Raw genomic sequence first — 24541 nt, 5'->3', positions numbered from 1 at the left:
ATTTCCACAGTATGTCTATTAATATGTGAGCAAACTTGTGTGCATCTACAAGAATGCTGAAGCAAAACTTTAATTTCTTGGTAAACACTGATGTGTATAAAACAGGATCAGTGTGTCATGCTTACATCAATAGAGACGACAATGAAAGCAGTCTTTGGGAGGGGGCAGGCAATGTAAGGTATGTTCAAGCTCCTGTCCCTGTCCCATTATTAAAAGTAAATTAATAAATGCAACAAAATCCCAAATGGTTGCAAAGGTAACACAATGGCAAAAATGTAGGGAATTGGAGATGTGTAGGAATAACTAAGGCCCTCATTACGACCCTGGCGGACGGCGATATTTTGGAGAAAAGTACTGCCAACAGGTTGGCGGTACCTTTCCCCAAAATATGACATTGGCGGTTTGGCTCAAGCCAAACTGCCAAAGTACCACTCCGTCCGCCAGGGCGGTAACAGCCACTGGGCTGGAGACAGGAGTCTCCAGCTAGGAGGCTGTCACCGCCCCACTTACGGGCTTATGACCCCGCCTACCGCTATGGTTTTCGTGGCTTCCTTACCACCACGAAAACCATGCCGGTAGGCACTATCAGTGACAGGGAATCCCTTCCCTGTCACTGATAGGGGTCTTCCTCGCCCCCTTCCCCTCCCCAGAGTCCTCCCCCACCCTGCCCTCCCACTCCAGACCGCCCGACATACACGCACATTCACGCACCATCATACACACGCCTACACACATTCATACACACTTTCACCCACGCATTCATACATCCATTCACACACACACCAACATACATGCAAGCACACATGCATTCACACAACACACAGTACACACTCACACATCCACACATGCACACACATACCAAACGCAGCACGCACACACAGACATACACACACACCCCCCCCCCACACACACACACAACACTCCCCACCTCCGTCCCCTGTTGGAGCACCCGACTTACCTGATTTCAGGGTGTCCTTCGGCAGGAGATAGGATGGGGCGTTGTTGCCAGCTGCAGCGTCCGCCAGCAGAACACCGCCAGGCCATATCATGGATCATGATACGGTCTGCAGCGGTCTACTGGCGTGGCGCTGCTGCTGGCAGCTGCCATGACTGTAGCTGTAAGTCCACCATCCTTCTGGTGAAATTCTGGCTATGGTCATAATATGGCGGTCAGCTGGTAGCCACGGCGACGGTCTTTTGGCAGCCGTCGCGGTGGGGGTAGGGGTTTTTACCGCCAATGTCATTATGAGGGCCTAAGTATTTTAACTATGCATCTCTCTTCTTTAGGATTTAAGAGAAATGCCAAATTTGCCATCTCCAAGACATCACTGACATCCTTACATTTTGAGCAGTCATGCTTGTCCACTCCCCTTTCCTAAGGCTTTTTGTTACAGTTATTGTGCACATTATTGGGTAGCTTTACATTAGGGGTGGACTTAGTATAATTCCATGCAATGTAAACACATGGAATTACCTGAGAATTCTGCAGGGTTGCACGTGAATTATGCAAAAAGAGTAATTCTGTGTTTAGCACTATTTCTAAGTGCAAAAATGTTCCCTTGTATCCAAAATGGACACAAGGATGCAGTTTGCGCTAACAAATATTGTTAAATGCAACAGAATATGAATAGTGAGCACGAACAGCCACTCAAGCTCACTAAATGTGCTCTTTGGGTAGGAATTTTCCTAACTTATTACTGGTATTTACCTTTTTTTGTGCGAAATGCACCTTCACATTCAAAATGGACACGAGGAACATTTTGTGAAAAAAGAAACAGTCATAAATTCTGAAGAATACCAATATAAATTACTCTTAGTTACGTGAGGAGGATTAATTGAGTAATTATCAGTGATTCCACATCCAGGAGCAAGAAAGAATTAAAGAAATTACTCAGATTACTCAAGCATAATCGAAATTCTGCCAAGTTGTACTTTACACATATCACCTATAGCAACATACAAGTACATTACATACACATTTTTTCATAAAATGTCATATGTAACTGAAGTTTGGTATAAATACTTTTGTGCAAATAACTGCTGTTTGCTTAACCATTGTGCTTACAATATAAAAAGCTTTTATTGTCTTTATTTGCTGTTCCTTAAATGACAGAATTAATTAGCCGCACTGTGACATACTCAGTAGAACTGAAGGCCATATTCATCAACTTTTCACACAAGCCACCTTGCTGTGCTGCAACATGTGAAAGAGAAGGAGTGTGCCTCATTTACCACTATACAACACATTCCTGTCCTTTCCCAGCGCACTTTTGGATGCCGAACACCAATGCAGACACTCTTGTATCATGTTGCAAGGGTGCCCGGGCAGGATTGTTTTTGTGCAGGAAGGAACAACTTCCTGCAAAAAAGCAATCCTCAGAGGCATTCCTAAGTGTACTGCAGAATTTCACAAACTTAGTAAGAGGAAATAACGAGGACAAATAAAGATATTTCTCCTCATTGCGCCTCTCGTGGGGAGGTTTACAATTCTGATGCTTTCTCAGGTCTATCAATGTTGGTAAAACTAGGAAATTGTCAGAATATATGGGTGGATGTGTGTGAACACCATTGCTCCACCTATGGCATACCCCTTCACCCCCACAGCAGAGTATTGGATGGCAGAGATTTGCGTTTCCTTGCCTTACTCTAGATTTCTCAAGGAACTCAGGGCCACACAAGGTGCCCTTGCATGGCTTCATAAATCTCATTACGTTTTGGGTTATCCTTGCTTCCCTTGCGTGGTGCAAGGGCAATGCAAAACCTTGATAAATATGCCCCTGAATGTTTGCGAGCAAGAAGAAACATTGTGCAATCACTCATCTCAGCAAACTAGCAAGATTTTTAGGAAAAGTATGCAAAGATGAGCAGAATGGCTTCCATTTCTGTTTCACTTAATATGCAGAAATGTGTTAAAGGCCTTCTTTAAAACAAAATGTGGATTGTATAGAGGAAACAGCAGTAAACTGCAGGAGTGGTTTGCGGGCTTTGAAGAGGCGAAAATGGGGGGAAAATAAAAAAAACACTTACCTTCACTCACCGTCGCTGCCATGCTCTCAGCCTGCCCTGCAGCCAATTCTGACGCTTCTCAGAGCAGCGTTAGGATTGACTGGAAGTGCTCAGCAAGGGCACTCCCAGGCAGACTGGGATCCTGTGCCTGCTCTCTCCAGCCCAGCAGTGTTGCTGGGCTGGAAAGAGCACAGTGTGCCTATGTGTTTGGCCAACCGGAGACGGCCTCCCAAACATACATGCGCACTGAGAGGAGTGCTCTGTGCGCTCCCCTCCATGGCTGTCATCCCCAATGCACCGCCCCTTTTATTACAAAGCAATAATACAAATAGTCTATTATCGTTTTGTAGTAAAAGGTTTGCAGCTGCTGCTGCTGGCGGGAGCGACGCTCCTATGCCATAGCAGAGGAGCCGCCACTGGTAAACTCACATCTCCTTCTGGAGTTCGTGCTTCACAGGTATACCTTGAGAATCACATTCTTTCAGAACTTTACCCAATGTTATTGATCTGCCCCACGATGCAATGCAGTGCTTCCAGAGATAGCATATTGGTTTTAAGTTTCTACCAGATAGCTCAGTTAGAACGACCAGTGCCTGGGTGTTTTGTTTTTTGGTCCTATGTGCAATGACGCAACCAAAAATTCTGCCCACACAATGGCCTTTACAAACTGGCCCATTTGGCTGTGCGACTTCCTGTAAGGCCAATGCAGCACTGATGTGATCATAGGCTTTGATTATAATAATTTTGAAATTAACACTATCTAAAAAATGCAATATGAAATACAACTATACGAGCAGACCAATATACAAGTGAACAAGAATTACCCAACAACTGCAGGTCAGCTGAAAAACATCCAATTTTCTGCACAAAATGCTTTCCATGTCTTGAAGCAGCTAGCTCTGCAACGACTGTAAGATCAAAAGCATAGGAGCCAGGAGTGGAATAGTTATAGCGGACCGAAGGCTCACCCGTGATCAGCTGATATCTGTAGGTGACATGAGGAAACAACAATGACGTGTAAACAAACACCAAAATCAATCATGAGTTCAGAACTCTGTGCAGACAAATCAGCACTTGTAGCAATATATCATTCAGTTTTTTAGCACCGGCGTTGACAGTCAAAGTCTGCTCTTAAATCTCTCTGTCACATAGGTTCAATAAAAGGATTAGACTATAGTCTTAAATCATTTTGAAGAAGAGCAAACAAATGTTAAGCAAACGTTTTTGCCACTTAGGCCTGCTTTTCATCTATTTTTTTTATATATTTCATATAGTTTCCAAGTTTCAAGTACTTTTTAGGGTGGAGCCTGCGTTGCATGCGCTTGCGCATGCGTATCGCGGCGAGACGCTTTAGTATTTAGAAAAGGGCTCGGAGCCCTGTCAACTTCACGTCAGTGTTTTTTATTGGTTCGTGGGCTTGCCTAATAAAATCTGCTTGCTTTCATTAGTCCAAGGCACGCAAACCTCATGCCTTTTCCGGTGGCTAGCCCTCCTCGAGCGCAGCGACCAAGTAAAGAAAACATGCGAGGCTCGCTGTTTTCCATCGGGCTCGTGGACTTCTTTTTCTCTAATTTACGAGCGAGATCTCGCTTGGCAGAAGTCGAGCGCTTTACATAGTTAATTTCACTTTTTCGGGTTATGTACATAAATGCACTTTTGCCCGATAGGTGAAAAGTCGGGTTAGGAGTTTACAACGCGATCAGCTCTAACATGAGCAAACGCGAGACCCGTTGCATTGTAAATGCTTGTTTAACTTTGTAGTGTAACAATCCCTCTTCTCTTGGCAAAACATTAGACGGAAATGAGGTCTTGTGCTTGTATTCCGATTGTTTTCAATTGAAAATGAGACCCGGCTTCCATCTGGACTCATAGTAAGTCATGGTAAATGTGCTATCAATAAGAAACAGAGAAGTATAAAACAGACCACGGCGCTTAAACAAGTATTTAATGATTGTTTCACTAAAAGTTAACATGCATGTTTTGTACTAATACTACATTACACTTATAAAGTATCTAATACTTTTAAACTAGAGATTAATACATATAATATATTACATCCCATTCATGTAGTCACAAGCTCCAGGAGCTTAAAAGCACCGTGATAGAAATGCTAACATTTTTTATTAAAACTGAAAAAGATTGATGTTAAATACTGTGCAACTGAAAGGGACACATATGTATTTTGCGAGATGAAGACAAGGTGCATGTTAATGTTTTGATTGTTTGTGCTGATTTGTATCTGACGTATGCTGAAGACAATTTGGAGATGGTTTGACAAGGCCAGCATGCAACAATAAACAGAAATATCCATCTGCATGAGGTATTTAGAAATACGTCTTAGAGAGTGGCCCTCTAAATCAAAAAGGTGTTTTTGCTCTGCATTTTCCATAATGTAGTACTAATAAAAAATAAGCTTTAACAATGTATTTAAGTAGCAAAACCATTAAAGCTTAAAGTGGAGAGACGACATTGAAAAGGGCGAACAAAGGTAAGTTTTGAAAATAAAAAATAGAAGGTAAGGAGAGAATTCAAATTAAAAAAATTATGGGAAAATTGAGTAACTTATGGAATTTAAAAAGTAAAATGGACATCTACGACAACAAGTATGTGTTTCGCAAGAGAAAAGAATGATTAGAAACCTTTGAATGAGAATAAAAGAGACAGCTGTAGAGAGTTGGTGCCATCTTTTAGATTGATGAGAGGTAAATATATTTGTAGTAATTATGTAAATGTCTAGAAAATATGTACAGAGTAGATAATCCTTTCTGAAGGATCGTATGATGCACACCTGCATCTTCCAGTTTATGTTGGTGACATCTCTTGCCGAATTGTATGTTCAATTATTTTTATTGATAAGATTCTTATTGTATTACAAGTAAAACAAACCAACCAGAGAAGTGGCACAACGCCCCGAAAATTATGTAGCCGAAATAACAAAAGACTAACCCTCTCCCCATCCCACACTCTGGAGTACTCACAACAAAGGTGCTATAAGGTATCAGTTGTAGGCAGTGGGGGTCGTCTATGTCTGTCAGTCCCAGGAGTCTCAAATATTTGGGGCAGGTCAACCTTCGGAACTCCTTAGAAAGAAGGGCTAGGAATGGGCGCCAGAGCGCCCTAAGGGAATCTCCCTTAGCAGTGAGGGTCAGGGGTAGCTTCTCCATGCCCAGCACATTCCAGGGTCGGTGATGCCACCAAAGGTGAGTTGGTAGTGTCTCAACACCCCAGGGAGCGAGAATGTTTTGGAGGGCTGCCCCTAGTGCCAAGCCGATCTGCCAGCCCCTTCGGGATTTGAGCAGGAAGGAAAGGACATTGGGGATTGCCAGGATCACATATGCAAGAAATCGAAGTAGCTTGGTGTCCATATCATTCAGAATTCCCTCCCAATATTTTGAAAGTAGGGCGTTCCCAAAGCAAGTGTACAGCGTCCCACAGTGCCTCCAACAATCCATACTGCGACTGGGATTACCACAAAAGTGGATAAGCTTTGTAAGCTTTGTACACTCCCATAATTACGCTCACACTTTGTAGACAATCTCGAAATTAACAACTCTATAAAAGTAGAGATTAGAGCCATAAACCACGTGACTGGACAAATCGTATCAAATGACGACAAAACTACAGAAGGCGCCACACCTTCCATTGATCTCACTGGCTGCAGGAGAGCTGCTATTCTGTTGGCGACAGTAACACATCCCCCATCAAACATCAGTCTGGCCATGAACACCAAAATGAAGGAAACTGGCAAAGGGCCACTCGACAAATACTATCCCACTAGAAGCAACCTAACTGACTCTTAAACCCATAACTAGAAGTCAGAAGAAAAGGCTCAGGAAAAACAAGAAACGCCCAACATGATTAACAGGCCAGGTGATTGCTTTAACCTTAGCCTCCAAAACCCAAAATAAAGCCCCTCCTCTGCTGAAGCTGTTACCAATCTTCTGTGAGGCTCAAAATACTTCATTATTACCCCTGGGAAGCACCACTCCCTTGGCAAATGATGGCTTACATGCACCAGCAATCCAGGCAGCTGGGAACGATGGGCACATCTGCAGGGCTACCACCCCAAAGGCCTTCTTCTAACAGTCAGGCACTCTAGCCATTGTTGCCTGCCTCAGGCATGCTATTGAATGGTCTGGGGGACCTAAAAAGCACAAACTTACAAGGATTACAATGCAGGGCAAACAGCGAATCAAGTACTATGTGCCACAATCAACATTTCTCTCATCCCAATAACCTGAACAACTGCACTGCGGGGGGTAAAAATAGTTCTACAATCCATCAGCACCTGCAATCCACAAACAGAATCATCTTAAATGGTGGAATTCAGCTCGAATCACAATGCTTCACGCATGTCAACAAAACTTGTCTTAACTTTAGCATACATTTCCAGAGGTCAAAACAATATTTTGAATAAGTAAAAATCTGGCACATCTTGCACCACATACTGACTTTAAGCCATCCTCAGAACAAAGATATTCTCAGAATTCAAATTGACAGACTCCATTTGTGTCCTAACATAGAATCCATCATCATAAATTGTGGGTTTTTGCTAAATGTAACCCAAGTACTCAGCGCAAAACACATGATCGCATAGTGGGGAGCTGGCATACAGCAGTAGAAATCCTCCCAAATCCAAACCTACTACAAGTGTATTAAGGGAAGCAAATGGTGAATTAGATCTCAATTTGCACAAGAACCTTTTGAGTGAGGTGAGCCCAAATAACAGCTAACAAGTCAATTGTACAGTAGAAACTGGGCCGACTAAAAATTTAGACTGGGATTGAGGCTGGATTGTTACAATGTTATCTTCCAAGATGACTCCTGACCCCAGAGCCCTCACTAAAGGTACAAATGTAGAGGCTACCTCTTGCTAACCCAAGTTCACCCTAATTTCCTGGAATGTACTGGGCCTAAGGCAGACCTTACGCCAACATGGGGCTCCATAAATTAACCAAAGAGGCTGACCTCCTCAGCATTCATGAAACATGGGTGATCTCTCTGAAAGAGACTGCAGGCTTCTATGGATTGCACCAAAGGGCCATTAAAGCAAGCCACTTTGGACGTCCATCCGGTGGCCTATTAATTTATATAACTATGTGTACAAACCTTGTGACCACTATAGTTAACATGGAGTGCCCATCACTTCTAGCAGTTACAATTAAGGATTGCAAATTCTACAAGAGGGAGAAAATATTTTTTTAATAAATGTATTTGTAAATACTCACACTAGTGTCAGAAGTGCCACAGTGTCAGCCTTCTGCAAGGTGCTTACCCACCTAATTTGCAGATTCGCATCAGACGAAATTCCGATTACAGGGGACTTGGACAGTCTGATGGATTTGTCCCTAAAAACAGTGCTCATTTAGCAAGGGACTTAGAAGGCTGGCTGCAAACACCTAACCCTTCTCTCAAACGTCTTCTCTCTACGAGTATACCAAACTCATTAGGAGTATTACTACACTGAACTATTAGTTTATTAGCACCATTCTACAGGCCTATCGTCAGAGGGGATAGCGTACCAATGATGAAATGGGTCAACCACATCTAGCCTGTATACACTGACTCACGGGTTAGCCACAAAGGTGTTCACACATGCCAGGTGTTAGAAATGGGGTATTTGGTTGGCAGTCAGTTTACCCCCTGTCCAAGCAAGGACCCTCACTCTAGTAAGAGTAAAAGAGAATTACCCTCAGCTAACCCCTGCTCACCCCGTTGGTAGCTTGGCACGAGCAGGCAGGCTTAATTTTAGAGTGCTAGGTGTAAAGTATTTGTAACAACACACACACAAACTTAATGAAAACAATACAAAATGACACAACACAGGTTTAGAGAAATAGGAAATATTTGTCTAAACAAAACAAGACCAAAACAACCAAAATCCACCATACACAAGTAAAGTTATTAACTAAAAAGCAAAAAGAGTCTTTATGTTCTTTTAAACACAACGCTAAAGCTGTTAGCGCGAAAATGTACCTGGGTCGCATCAAAAGTAACCCCGCACGGGCGAGTGTGCGTCAAAAGAAGCCTGCGATGCGTCAATATCACTCACAAGCGAGACCGTGCGTCGTTTCTCCTTCGGTTGGGTCGGCGTGCGTCGTTTCTTCCTTCCGCAGGAGAGCGATACGTCAATCCGGACAAGCACTCTCGGGTCCGGGCAGGCTTTGCGTAATTTTTACATGCCCAGCGATGTTTTCATCGGAAATCATGCCGCACAGTGATCCATAAAACGCGCAGTGTGGGTGTGCGATCTCACCAGCCTCCATCAGCAATGCTGCGTGTCGTTTCCCCAGCCGCGTGCGTCGATCTCCCAGCTGCGCTGCAGGCAGAGCATCGATTTCAGCCGTGAAGCCAGCGGCGCATTGTTTTTTCAGAGGTTGCGTTAAACTTTTCCCTGCACAGCGGTCTGTGCATGGATTTCTCAAACTTGGCCTGCCAGTTTCTCCTTTCAAGGTCCCAGGTACTGGATAGGGCACCACTTGGCAGGGCAGGAGCCTCAGCAGAGGCTCCAGGTGCTGGCAGAGAGAGGTTTTTGCTGTCCCTGAGAATTCAACAACATGAGGTAGGCTCAGTTTCAAGCCCTTGGAGATTTCTTCATAAGCAGGAAGGCACAAAATGTCAAGTCTTTGTCCTCTTGCACAGGCAGAACCAGCAACTGCAGGGTAGCTCCACAAAGCACAGTCACAGGCAGGGCAGCTCTTCTTCCTCAGCTCTTCAGCTCTTCTCCAGGCAGAGGTTCCCTTTGGTTTCCTGAAGTGATATAAAGTCTGTGGTTTTGGGTGCCCTTCTTATACCCATTTTGCCCTTTGAAGTAGTCTTACTTCAAAGAAAAGTCTCTCTTGTTTGTGAGATCCTGCCTTGCATAGGCCAGGCCCCAGACAAACACCACAGAGTTGGAGACTGCATTGTGTGATGGCAGGCACAGCCCTTTCAGGTGTGAGTGACCACTCCTACCCTCCCTCCTAGCACAGATGGCTCATCAGGATATGCAGGCTACACTCCAGCTCCCTTTGTGTCACTGTCTAGAAAGAGGTGCAAACAGCCCAACTGTCAAACTGACCCAGACAGGGAATCCACAAACGGGCAGAGTCACAGAATGATTTAAGCAAGAAAATGCTCACGTTCTAAAAGTGGCATTTTCAAGCACACAATCTTAAAATCAACATTACTAAAAGATGTATTTTTAAATTGTGAGCTCAAAGACCCCAAACTCCACATGTCGGTCCACTCCCAAAGGGAATCTACACTTTAATCATATTTAAAGGCAGCCCCCATGTTAACCTATGAGAGGGATAGGCCTTGCAACAGTGAAAAACAAATTTAGCTGTATTTCACTGTCAGGACATAGAAACACATTAGTATATATCCTACATTAAACATACACTGCACCCTGCCCATGGGGCTACCTAGGGCCTACCTTAGGGGTGTCTTACATGTAAGAAAAGGATAGGCCTGGCAAGGGGGTACACTTGCCAAGTCGAATTGGCAGTTTAAAACTGCACACACAGACACTGCAGTGGCAGGTCTGAGACATTATTACAGGGCTACTAATGTGGGTGGCACAACCAGGGGTGCAGGCCCACTAGTAGCATTTGATTTACAGGCCCTGGGCACCTCTAGTGCACTTTATTAGGGACTTACTAGTAAATCAAATATGCCAATCATCGATAAACCACTCAACAATACAACTTACACAGAGAGCATATGCACTTTACCACTGGTTAGCAGTGGTCAAGTGCCCAGAGTTCAAAAGTCAACAGCAACAGGTCAGAAAAAAATAGGAGGCAGGAGGCAAAAAGATAGGGGATGACCCTGCAGAAAGGGCCGTTTCGAACAGCAGGGCTCAGGGAATGAAAATGAGAAGCACTGCTCCAAGGTTTTCATTCAAGCATTCATTTTCAAGACAATCAAGTCCATGAGATCCAATGGCCTACTGGGCTCATTGTTTACGGCAGAATTACACTTCTAAGCCAATCTGCTCACCCCTTGCATGCAGACTGTTTTCAAACTGCTGAGTTCCTGCAATCCTGGAAGGAGTCAATCTGTTATCCAATACATAAAAAAGGGAGCAATGCCATCCCAGGCACTTACTAACTGTGCTATTAGATGCTGAGGTCAAAGCCCACGCAAAAATCTTGTTGAACTCGAGGTATGGGCATCATCCACCATCAACAGCATTGCCGCCCTGTCATATTAGGCACACTGTGCCTCCCTACCCTCTCAGTCGCCTCTCTGAGTATTTTGTGGGCTAATCCGCAGCCTTGGAAGGAATTGACCATAACAAAGGGTGTATCCTAGCCCTAAATGTTGTTCAATCTTTACATCACAGATATTGGTCGCTCACTCATTAAGGCAAACACCATACCACCCAAGATTGGTCTTAACAGACTCCCCGTGATACAATATGAGTATGATTTACTTATCCTCGAACACACGAAAATGGGCTTCCATTTCCCTCCATGAGCTTCACAACTACAACACAGAGAATGAGCTGATGTCCAATGCAAAAAAATCAGAATGGATGTCCCTCAGCAGATATAAGAGTAAGTCGAGCAAACAGGGTCTCCACCCAGGAGGATGACATCCAGATTCTCAATTCCTAAGACACTAAGGGCCATATTTATACTTTTTGACGCAAAACTGCGCTAACGCAGTTTTGCGTCAAGAAAATTAGCGCCGGCTAACGCCATTCTGAAGCGCCATGCGGGCACCGTATTTATTCAATGACGTTAGCCGGCGTTAGCCGCCGGCGCTGCCTGATGTGCGTGAAAAAAAATGACGTACACCAGGCAGCGCCGGCGTAGGGGAATATGGAGCTTGGGCGCCAAAAAATGGGGCAAGTCAGGCTGAGGCACATTTTTCGCCTCAACCCGATTTGAGCCATTTTTTTCGACTCCCAACCCCCATTGAAATGACTCCTGTCTTAGCAAAGACAGGAGTCATGCCCCCTTGCCCAATGGCCATGCCCAGGGGACTTCTGTCCCCTGGGCATGGTCATTGGGCATAGTGGCATGTAGGGGGGCACAAATCAGGCCCCCCTATGCCACAAAAAAAAAATATATATTTACTTACCTGAACTTACCTTAATGTCCCTGGGATGGGTCCCTCCAGCCTTGGGTGTCCTCCTGGGATGGGCAAGGGTGGCAGGGGGTGTCCCTGGGGGCATGGGAGGGCACCTCTGGGCTCCTTCCGAGCCCACAGGTCCCTTAACGCCTGCCCTGACCAGGCGCTAAAAAACGGCGCAAAAGCGGCTGGACGTAATTTTTTTTGACCCGCCCACTCCCGGGCGTGAATTTTGCCCGGGAGTGTAAATACGGCGCACATGCCTCGGAGTCAATTTTTTAGACGGGAACGCCTACCTTGCATATCATTAACGCAAAGTAGGTGTCCACGCTAAAAAATGACGCAAACTCCATAGACTTTGGCGCTAGACGCGTCTAACGCCAAAGTATAAATATGGAGTTAGTTTTGCGTCGGAATTGCGTAAAAAAAAACAACGCAATTCCGGCGCAAACAGAGTATAAATATGCCCCTAAGGGCCATATGTACGAACACATTTTCCCATAGACACAGAATGGGCAAAACTGCTTGCTACATCTGGCCCTAAGCTCCTTGCCACCTCTAAACAACTGGAGGCGAGGGCGGAAGATGCAGAAAAAGTCAAGACTCAATAACCTGCACTTTGTGGGATTTCTAGAAGCAGCGGACTGAGAGACATTTTGGAATCATGGATTCACGGATGATCTGCTATCTTAATGGGTTGCAGTGGAACGCGGTCACAGATCCCTGGCCCACACACCCCCCCATGTGCACACCCCTCATCTGCTTGATCCTGATCTTTCAAGGTAGAGATGTAATTCAAAACGAAATGTGGAAAGCCAGTGATCTTCATAATCTATCCATGAGTAATAGGATTTTCCTGTACTATTCCCAAGGAGTACAACAGAAATGCAAATACTTTCATATGGTCAAGCAACCACTTCGAGCAATGACATTACGATACCTGCTGATGTTCTCTGCCACTTTAAAGGCCATACAAAACTCTTTCACCCATTGTTTCGATACCTCTGAAGAAGTTCGGGATTGGGCAGCTGAACAGCAGAGCATCCACCTGCCCATCAGGTCCCCTTACCGGTGCCTGACGCAAAGTCATGTCCTACACCACAATCAACTCTACAAGCAGTTGCAATGCTGGAAGAGCTCACAAAGGAACTGGGGTACAGGCAGATGCTCATCTGACACATCTGAGGAAGATGTAAGTTTGCGCAGTTAAGGAGCCCTGTCCAAACATTTAATCCCGATGCCGCTGTCTCAGCAGGTTAATGATGATGCAGTGATTTCCCAGGTCAGCTGTCCCCAAGACCTGGTAACCCAGATCAGTGGTTCCCAACCTTTTGACTCCACAGAATCCCCACTGAATCAGTACTGGAAGCCGGGGACCTTCAAGCAATTTCTACAATTTAAATTTCAAACAATGAAACAGCAATTCACAAAAAATTCCCAAACAAGTACACACCAAACAAATACTTGAATTACTATTATTTTATATTGAAAAAATCAGCAAAAACTGAAAACGTTTTATGGGAAGGTTGCCACTGCATCTTGACAATTAACTTTTCAATGTTTGGTTTTATTTAGGGAAGCTGAATCCTCAGGTCAGATTCTACATTTCCCAAGCCATTTCTCTTTCTAATTTTTTAGGTACATACAATCAGAAGCTTTTTCTCACAAATATGTGGTGGGGAAAGGAAGTAAAACCATAAGGGCCTCTTTTCTCTCCATAACCTCTCTGTCACATGTAATTCATTTGTTTTATAGCACCTCTCATACCAGTGTAGGTTTTTGGAGCACTTTACAGTGGACTACAAGGTGTAGGATTTACATGTCAGCTATACTGGTAGGCATCTTCTAGGTATGCTTGGTCTGGAGAAGCACAAACTGGGGATTCAGAACATATACCACAGTGGCTAGTGTTGACTTTATTAATACGAATGTATGTCTGTACAAGGAAATCTTTTTTAGCAGCAAGAGAATAATGAAAGACGGGGGAAAAAACATAACTTTCTAACTTGTGCCATGCAGGTAGCATACCATCTTTGATGGCAGTTCACAGCTCACAGTGCTACATTAAGATTGTAACTTATGAACTGCACAGTGACAAGAACAATCTCTATCACAAAAGCAGTAACCCACTGTGCTATGCACATAAAATAATGTTCTTTGCATGATACACATTCTTTACAGCAGTTACCCATCTGCGCTGCTTTAGATGAATCAAAACTGCCACTAGACAAAACTCCCATCTCTCTAGAGCAGGAACATTAATCACCAGAGTTATCTTGAAGCTTTCATTTTTGCCTGAAAGCTGCTGGATATACAAAGACATTTGCAGTGATTTTAAAACTGCAGCATTAATGAAGTAATACATGTAAAAACATGCACGCGTTTCTGAGAGGCCCCAGTTAGAGAAGTGTCTTCATGTCAGCCAAGGCCTGCAGACCCCCTAGGAATGTTTCACGGATCCCTGGGGGTATGTGGACCACAGACTGGGAAACGCTCAACTAGATGTTACATAATACCCTCTTCATACTGTGGATCGCTTTGGAGCCAGCCGCATTTGAGGTTTCGAGCCACACGGAACTAACTTGAACGCCTATGCCTTTATATACTGGAGGCCCTTCTCCACAGCGATTAACACCTAAGTGCTTATTGTTTTGCTTGTGGGAATGTTGAACGACAGATGCTCCTGGGTGGGAAGTAAGGGGAGGAGGGAGTGTAGGTCAAAAGTGTGATATTTTTTTTTTGCATTGTATTGTTCCATATTTATTATTACAGTTCTAATTATATAGACAGACATCATACACCATGTTCTTCTCCACCGTCCTCTATTCACGCACAAAACCACCATTACCACAAATGCCAGCCAGGCCGCGACTACCCAGTCAGATGCCAGGGCTCCTAAACCCTCCATTTAACCATGCCTACCTTTTTCAATTATAACCTGGAATGCCAATGGCCACCTGGATCGCATTAAATGCATAGCGGTGCTATAATATGCCAAAAGACATTTCCCAGCAGTCATCATGCTCCAAGAAACTCATCTATTGGGAACAAGATGGTCCTTCCTAGACCGTTATGGGTATGACAGGGTATACCATGCCAGCTTTTCTAGTAACATGAAGGGGTGCCGATACTTCTCCATAGGAGCTTCCCTTTTGTAGTTACCTCCACAACTGTATACACCATGGGCCATTATGTGGGATTAGAAAGCACACTGGAGGGAAACCAGTATAACCTCCTCAGCTTCTATATTCCACCTCAGGTGCCACAGGAGGCCTTGGGGCCTGCAGACAAATCAATCTGAGGTTTCCCCCTAGAATGACAGCTATAGGGGAGATTGTAATGCCATCACCGATCCCATTTGTGACTCCACAGCTGCCCTGGTGCCACACAGCAAGGGGACTTCAAAATCCCTCACAGACTAGATGTCCTTTTTGGGTCTCTGTGATATTTGGATAGTCTGGCACCCATGGAGAAGAGAATTCCTTCACACCTCACCAGCACATAGGTCCTAGTCCAGTACTGACCTTTTTCGACTCCCAGTGACAGATGTGCTACACACTTCGGTCATAAATATTTTCCACGAGGTATCTCAGACCATTCTCTAGTTTTGCTGCACCGAGGGACTCCAGTGTCCACTCTCTGCCCAATTTGGCCCCTCACTGCATGGCACCTCTCTCATTCTCATTATTCAAAGGTACTAGAGAAGTGGGCAAGACTCTCATACGCCCCAAGGAGCAAAGGAGACAATCCTATATGACATCCCTGAAGGAACATATCCTTTATCTTGACAGACAGTATATTGTGCGCCCTATTACCCACATCCAGAGACATCTCAAGCCTGATAGGACTATTGTATGACAATTAGCATTAGAGGAAACTAGACAGTCCTGGCAATCCTATGTCCAACAGGTCTATGAATGTGGCAACAAGCCAAGCAAACTGCTTCACTGGTTGGCCATTAGAAACATGGCCTCTGGAGTGGTCCCAGAGATTGTAGACAACAAAGATCAATGGAGATGCACCGTTGCTGCTATAGCTGCAAGCTTTGCAGACTATTATAGGGCCCTTTGTGTCCCAGGGCTATCATCCCTAGCAGACACACTCAACCCCATATTGATAGACATCTGTCTCCTTTCCTTCACCCCCTTCCAAACAGCGGACCTTGACTACCCTATTACAGCAGAAGAAATTGGAGAGGCTCTTATTGACTTGAATGCAGGAAAGACCATTGGCCCAGATGGCTACCCAGGCGAGTATTATAGAAAGTTCAGAGAAATACTCATCCTCTGGATACTAGACATCTACCTGGAAGCTGCAGCTAATGGCACATTCCCTAAGAGCCTGAACTTGGTGGTCATAGCGGTAATTCACAAACAGGACAGCCCCCTCATCACTGCACTTCGTATAGGTCTATATCCCTAATTAACATCAAACTTGAGATATTCACCAAGGCACTAGCCTGCCAGCTCACCAGGGTACTCGCCAATCTAGTTCAGCGTGGCCAATCAGACTTTATGCCGAGATGCAGTACCCGTCAATGTATCAGGCGTCTTCCCTTTGCACTGGTACATAGATCTGAAATACCTGACGCATGTGCCTTACTCCTAGTGGACTCTGAAAAGGCATTCCACTGGTGATCCCTAATCGCTGCCTTAGAATGAATTGGATTTGGCCCAACATTCCACAGATATGTCAGTCTCCTATACTCTAAGCCAGAATCATAAGTACGTATCAACAAAACACTCTCAAAACCTTTCCCAATCCAGCGAAGCACTAGTCAGGGATGCCTTCTATCACCCTTTTTTTCCCCTAGCAATCAATTTTTTTGTCCCACTCATCCGCTGCGATGCTCAGCTGCAGGGATGGTGTTGGGGCCCGGGCAGGGACGACCACATCTCCTTGTATGCGGAGGACATACTCCTCTACATCTGAAAATCTCTGGTAACAGGCCCCAGTATACTGGGCTCCTATTGCTTTATGGGTAAACCTCCTGGCTCCACATAATATAGGACAAGTCCCTCTTAGTCAATATAACCGATAATCTAGATGTAAGTGACTGTCAGGAACAGATCCAAATTAAACAGCTCAGTTTCAAAATTTTGGGTATATATGTATCAGTGCTTCCGGAACTCATATGGTCCCTTTACCTAACACCCCTAAAGGACTATATGAATCAGGGTTCAGCACTTGGTCCTCACTACAACTGAATGTTTTAGGAAAAGTGGTGTTATTTAAAATGATGATCCTACCACGATTTGTTATACACCTTCCAAAACATTCTGAGAGTCATTATGGAAAGATGGTTAAGTACCAACGTGACTCACATTGGATCCTTCCTGTGGGTTGGGAAATCCCCCTGCATAGCATTCAACAAGTGCTGTCAGCATCTGTATGATGGCTGCTTGGGCATGGCAAACATGCAGGTCTAATATTGGGCCTCCCATCTTCTAGTAGGAAATGAATGGCTCATGGGAGGATGGGGCATTCCTGTGTACAGACTAGAACTAAACCTTACAGGACTGGATACAATGTTGCATACACCATACGGGGGTCTACTACAGCAGGAGCTTCTGGAATCCACTAAAGTGCTGATCAAAACATGGAGGGCCGCATTGCGAAAGATGAGCTGGTACAAGACACTCATGCAACACACCCTGCTCTGGACAGGTGTAGGAAGCTGGGTTCTGGTTGCAGTTCATCCCCCCTACACTTTTCACCTGTTTTTTTATGCAGCTTTGACTGTAGTGCACCATGTCCACAGTGCCAGTGTTCTTTCCCCAAAACAAGATACCTGGTCACTTAATCCCCAAGTGGCCAGGCCCTTTAGCCCCTCTGGAAGTCCCTAGTAAATAGTATCACTGGTGCCTAGGGCATGGGTACTGAAGAGGGACCTAAAGGGCTGCAGCACAATCTGTGCCACTCTAAGGGACCCAGACACAAACCTATGCACACTGCCATTGCAGGCTGCATGACAAGGTAGTTCCAAAAGTGAAAACACAACATGACACACACGTGTGTGCCATGTCCCCTACACAATGCTTGCAATATTTGTAAGTTACACCTACAGCCGGTTTTTCAGCCCTAAGGCAGAGTACTTTATATTACAAGCAAGGTTATGTATGCATGAGCAAATAGGCCCCTGCTATGTCTTTGTGGGTTCTTGGACATAGTAGGTACGTAGGTAAGCCATTTGAAATACGTGCTGACAGTAGTCAATAAGAGTTACCCTGCTACATGATGGCTTCACTGAAAATAGGAATGTTTGGTATCAAATACCTTGTATTAATAAACCATCACGGATTCCAGTGACAGATTTATTAATACATGCACCCAGAGGGCACCCTAGAGGTGACCCCTGAAAACCTACCAACTGCTGATGAGCTCACTGACCAGTTCTAGCCAGTTTGCCACCAACAGACAAGAATCTGACCTCCAGGGGTGAAAGCCTTCGCCCTCTGGAGGTCAGAAACAAAGCCTGCCTGGGCTAGGATGTTGCACACCTCTCCCCATAAGATGATCGGCCTTCCAAGGCAGGAAGCTTCAAAGAAGCCAGCCGTCTTTGGTATCTAGAACCGGCCTATCTCAAAGGGAGATGCTGACCCCCCTGCCCCAGAGCCCATCTGGCACCTTGAAAGGTGGAAAAATTAGCTGTGCAGGAGGTGTGGTGCCTTTCCAGGCTGGAAACCATCCTAGGGTGGTCACACTTAAATGCACACAGCTTTAGAAATTTTTCCATCTTGTGTGTGGTAGAATTTAGGAATTGGGAGCTGTCTGCTGCTCCCGACCCTCGAAGAGCATCTGACCTGTCCTGCCATGGCAGCCTCCAAGAACCTGGCAAATCGCCAAGAAGAACTCCCTGGAGACTGCTTCCATGCATCTGCAGGCACCAAAGAAAGAACTGTGAGGACCGGGACTGCCAAAAACTTGACGCTGACTAGCCCAAGCTGAAGCGGGCCAACGCTGTCAGCGTAGTCCCCAGGCCTTCCAATGATGAAGCCCACCCTGAGTTTTCCCACTGTGGACTTCACAAGAGCATCTGCAGCCTGGTTCTGCAGACCCCCTGAATCTGCGAGAAACCCGAAAACAAAGATCCGACGACACAGGATACCTCTGCACCTGAAAAGGATGAAGGGTGTTCCCACATCTCCCAGCCTTATTAGACTTGAGTCCTCATGTTAGCTTGACTGGACTGGAACTCAGTCCACGCTTGCAGACTGCTTCTGCAGGCCCCCCTTCAACCGCAAAGAACTCCAGCACCGAATCTGACGCCTGAAGACACCACTGAACCCGTGCCTCAGATCACCTCAAAAGTCGAGCCCTACTGTGGGTTCCCCTGGACTGATTTTCCAGTACATCCCTCCAGCAACTTTATAACCCACAGATTTACACAATGGCACCTTACGCTGACCTGACCTCTGCATCCGACAGCCCCTGCGCCACCTAGGGTGACCTTCTGGTGTGGCCTTGGACACTGCCCCAGTCCAGTAGGTTGGTCCGTAAGTTGCTATACTATACCTGTAAGCAGTGCTTGTTCTTCCTCCGTAAGATAACATAACCACATCTGAATAATACACTGTCAGCTTTTAAAAACTCTAAAAATTCATAACTTGAAAAGTACTCACCTGATTCCAGTGATCTTGGATCTTGGAATCAAAAGTTATATAAAAGTATTTGTTATTTTTATAAATTGGTGTCAGATTTCTTTATTGAGTGTGTGTCTCACTTACTATATGAGTGTGTGCCTTACAAGCTTAGCACTACCCTCTGAAATGCCTAACTGCTCGTCCACAAAACCCAAAAAGAGAGCACTTGGGATGTCATTTGGCCCCTATGATACCTCTGGGAATTGTTTGTGCTCTTTGCACAGTGTACCTCATTTTGGCCCACTATATAGAGAGCTAGTTTCCTACAACAGGCCACTTGCTCAGGAAGATAACCAACCTAAAGGGCTTTGTTACATGGGACCGATTAGAAATTAGACTGCTGGGTCATGTTTCGCACGGAACAACTATGCACTCGTCCAGGAGCATTTAATCCCTGTTCTACCTTTGCTCTACCCAGCTCCACAAATATGTACATTGGAGACATGCACTATTCAGATACCGAAGGGAGATTAGCAATCTCCCAGAATACCCCTTCAAGCTAAGCTCCTTCAGGGTCCAATGGGGAAGGGAGGGATACCCCAAATATACAGAACACTTGTAATTAATTTTCCCACAATATTTGATGTTCTCAAACTGAAATGGGAGACCTGGGTGGGTCTCCTGGATGAGGCTGACTGGGTGGATGCCTTTATTGCCCTCCCTGCACCATTGTCATCAAGGCTCGTCTTAGAATGACCCAACTACTTACACCACCTGAGTCACACACATGAAGATTTGGGAGGCTGATAAACACACCTCATCTGACAGCCCGTTGTGCCTTTCTCCTGGAGCAGGCTTTTTCCATGCGGTGTAGTCTTGACCAGTTATGGAGACATATTAGAATACCATATTGGGGACATTGTCCAAGGTGCTGGACAAATCTATGGAACTCACCCCAGGGGTAGCCCTGTTGGTTATTTTAGGGTATCTAGGTCTCTCTAGATCGAAACATTTATTAGTAGGTATTGCCACAACACTGGCAAAGAGAGACATTGCTCAAAGTTGGACTGCCACTGTGGCCCCAAGCACTGCAGAATGGACCGCAGCCTTGAACTGGTGGCCAAAATCGAAGAACTTATTGAAATAGCCAGAGGAGGTCCGAAGAAGCACTTCAAGATCTGGGGTCCATGGTAGAACTACTCTGGCAAACTAAATGACCAGTAAATGGGAGGGGGAAGGTCATGATACTGGTGAGGGTGGAGGCGAGGAAGGCAAATGAGGTCACTTATAAAACAGTTGTCAGTGCATGGTGTGTTTCAAAGCTCATTAAAGTAGGTTATGAAAAAAAAATACGTTGAAACTAAATGGGGACTGGGCGATCTAGCCATCTTGAAATCTAGGAGTTTGGTTACAGGCAAACGCCGATTACACCTAGAACATATCAGCAGGAAGGGCTTGGCAGTAACATTAAGCTCCCAACTATACTCACCAACTGGAGAGGCTATCATTCGAGTCACATGAACACAGTTAGTTCCAAATCTCTTTTACAACAAACATGCCCATGCAGATAAATGCCCACCATTATTGGATACACTACAGTGTAACACTTACAGAAGGCTGTTCCATCTACCAAAATACACCCGGAGTTCATTGCTACACTCGAGTTTGGTCTGACGATTAAGGAATTTGAATGAAAGTCGTCCTTCCTTAAATATTACCATGCAGTTCAACAAGTCAAACTAGATACCTTAAAAAAGGCGCATTAAGAATTCTTCACTAACCTTGTCAACCTATGATGATCTCAATACCGTAGATAGGTGGCCAATGGCTTAAATGCAAACATGGACATGTTGGCGTCCACCTCAGTCCTCCCTTCAAGCATAAATACCATCTTGAAGAAACAAGCTGCATTGCTTTGAAGAAAGGCTGAATTAGAAACTATGCATATAATCACTTAAGCCACCTCAATTTTAAAATCATATTGGGAAATGAGATCGTAACCTCACTTAAAGTAAGCCCCAAGGAAGGAGACAAGGCTTTGTATTCTGCAAGTGCGACTCCTGGTACTTCCAATTAATGAGTTTTGCTCTGTTTGGGCAATAACACCTGGCATCAGCCCTAATAGATTTTGCGATTAAAGGAGAGAGTTGTTGCTCCATTTTTTATGTTGTTGCCCAGAGTTTCTAACCTCGCAACACACTTTATTAATCAATGTTTAAAAATAACAGGATCTTTATTTGCAAAGAAGCTTTGAATTTCTGTATGACCGCTACCTTCCCTGTGAACTTGGAACACTTTGGGAAGTTTGTTAAGATAATTTCCACCTTCATCAAACTGTGACGACTCTGAACTGACTTTGGTGTGGCAGTCATTTCACACCTTTTAATCACTTTCATGTAAGTGCTTTCCGAGTTTGGAGACATTTTAAAATGACTTGCACAATCTTGGAGATTTTTGTAATCATATGGGAGAGTCTATGTTTTATCTGCTGTGTTGTTGCCTGGAGGTTTAGCCGCATGTTTCATTTTATTCAAATCAATGTTTACAAAAAACGGAATCCCTACTGGAAAAGACGCTTTGGATTTCTGTATAACCACTACTGTCCATATGAAGTTAGCAACCGAGCTGCAACGGCTCTAATTACTGTTGCTTGGAAGACCTTTTACACCTTCTAATTATTTATATGTAAGTGTTTTCTCATCTTGGAGTCGTTTTTTTTTTTAATGATTTGCACAATCTTGGGTTTACTTTTATCCATGCATTTACCTGGATTCCAAGGATACTCTCCTTTGATATTGAATTTAATTGTTTAAATAATTCACACAAATAAACTAATGATTGATTGACTGATGGAGTCCAAGGGGCACCCAAACAGATTAGACATTCAACACCTGGGGGACAGCTTAGTTGCCAAACTGAAAGTTCTGTCCATGGGCAGAATTGGGAAGCCAGCTCCAGCAGGCACCCTTTTCAGAAGGTCATCAGTCATCAGCATTAGTGCTCCTTTCTGACAAAGGAGGAGTGATGAGGGGCAATGGTCTGTTCAAGATGAATCAGCTAGCATATGTTTTTAAAAAATTGATTGAGCCTATGCTCAGGTGCAAATCTGTAGGAGGATACTAGATATAATATTCTTCTCTATGGCATAGCTGTTAGTTCTCATTCATTCAGTTTAGAAATGCCAAATGTGTGTTTAAATCAAGAAACTTAGGCCCTCATTACAACCCCGGCGGTCGGTGATAAATGGGCAGTAATACTGCCAACAGGCTGGCGGTAACTACCACCAAATTATGACCATGGCGGTGAGAAGTCAGATAGGCAGCCACTTCACCATACCGGCTGCCAGGGCAAAAACAACACCCACCACGTCGGTAGCCACCAACAGCCAGGCAAAAGTCAATGTAGTGCCCTCCGTATTATGAGACAGGAAACCGCCACCTTTTCTGGGGCGGTACCAACGACATCAAAAGCCTGGCGGAAACACTGCACAGAAGGGAAAGGACTCACCTTTGGAGACACAGGGAAGAACCACAACGCCATGGAGCCTGAACTGCAAATATTCCCAATGATTTTCTACGTCCTGCTCCATCACGAACACCAAAGGTGGCGAAGACGACCACGGTGAGTACAGCCGCCTAGCACACAGGGGAGGGGGTGGAAAAAGAGAGTGACACACACATACAACACAGACAACACCCACCCCCAACACCATAGACACAATCAGCTGCAGTAATAAAACATATTTACCCTGTACCCCTGAGGAATAATGCAAGAACAACAGGAATTTGCAAAAGGCCACAGTCTCTCAAGTGGGTGACTTGCCCACATGCTCTGGAGGGGGCAACATGCCCTGTGCTCTGTCCTGGGGAGTGCAAGGCCACAGTCTCTCAGGTGGGTGTCTTCCCCACTGGTTCTGTAGGGGGCATCTTGGCCTGTGCTTCTGATCCTGGGGAGGCTGAGGTTGGTGGGTGTCTTACCCTGCAGGGGGCATCGTTCCCTGTGCTCTTGATCCTGGGGAGGCTGGGATCAGTGGGTGTCTTACCCACTGGGTCTGTAGGGGGCATTGTGCCCTGTGCTCTTGATCCTGGGGAGGCTGGGTTTGGAGGGTGTCCCACCCACTTCTTCTGGAGGGGGCATCGTGCCCTGTGTTCTTGATCCTGAGGAGGTTGGGGTTGCTGGGTGTCTTACCCACTGGTTCTGGAGGGGGCCTCGTGCCTTGTGCTTCTGATACTGGGGTGGCTGAGGTTGGTGGGTGTCTTACCCACTGGTTCTGGAGGGGACATTGTGCCCTGTGCTTCTGATCCTGAGGTGGCTAGGGGTGCTGGGTGTGTTACCCACTGGTTATGGAGGGGGCATCGTGCCCTGTGCTCTTGATCCTGGGGAGTGCAAGGTCACAGTCTCTCAGCTGGGTGTCATACCCACAGGATTTGCAGGGGGCAGGCCGCACAGCAGCTCATGGAGGCAGGACTAAATACCGTCTGCCGGTGGTGACGGCTGCTCAGTGGTGGTGGTGGTGGTGCTGCTGCATCTGCTGGTGGGGGGAGGGTCCAGCCCATCCCCTGCAGCCTCGGATGGCTGCCCACTGGTGGTGGTGGTGCTGCTGGTTGTGGTGGTGGGGGGAAGCTCCTGCCCATTCCCTGCAGCCTCGGATGGCTGCCCACTGGTGGTGGTGGTGGTGGAGCTGCTCCTGGTGGTGTTGGGGGGAAGCTCCTGCCCATCCCCTGCAGCCTCGGACGGCTGCCCAATGGTGGTGGTGGTGCTGCTGCTGGTGGGGGGAAGCTCCTGCCCATCCCCTGCAGCCTTGGATGGCTGCCCACTGGTGGTGGTGGTGGTACTGCTGCTGCTGGTGGTTGTGGGGGGAAGCTCCTGCCCATCCCCTGCAGCCTCGG

At 45.6% G+C, this 24541-nt stretch overlaps 1 protein-coding gene across 2 annotated transcripts in view; it reads right to left on the bottom strand.

Moving 5' to 3' along the window:
• Positions 1–24541, bottom strand: part of TMEM130 (transmembrane protein 130) — a 246792-nt gene that overhangs the window by 204433 nt on the left and 17818 nt on the right. For both annotated transcript variants that reach the window (XM_069210131.1, XM_069210133.1), the window contains exon 4: positions 3831–3991. In XM_069210131.1, coding sequence (XP_069066232.1) covers positions 3831–3991 — 161 coding nt within the window. The remainder of the gene's footprint in view (positions 1–3830; positions 3992–24541) is intronic.

This window comes from Pleurodeles waltl, chromosome 10 (genome assembly GCF_031143425.1).
Source record: "Pleurodeles waltl isolate 20211129_DDA chromosome 10, aPleWal1.hap1.20221129, whole genome shotgun sequence".
In the NCBI taxonomy this organism is placed as follows: Eukaryota; Metazoa; Chordata; class Amphibia; order Caudata; family Salamandridae; genus Pleurodeles; species Pleurodeles waltl.
Note: the sequence above shows the minus strand (reverse complement) of the source record. Positions and strands in the feature narration are given on the sequence as shown.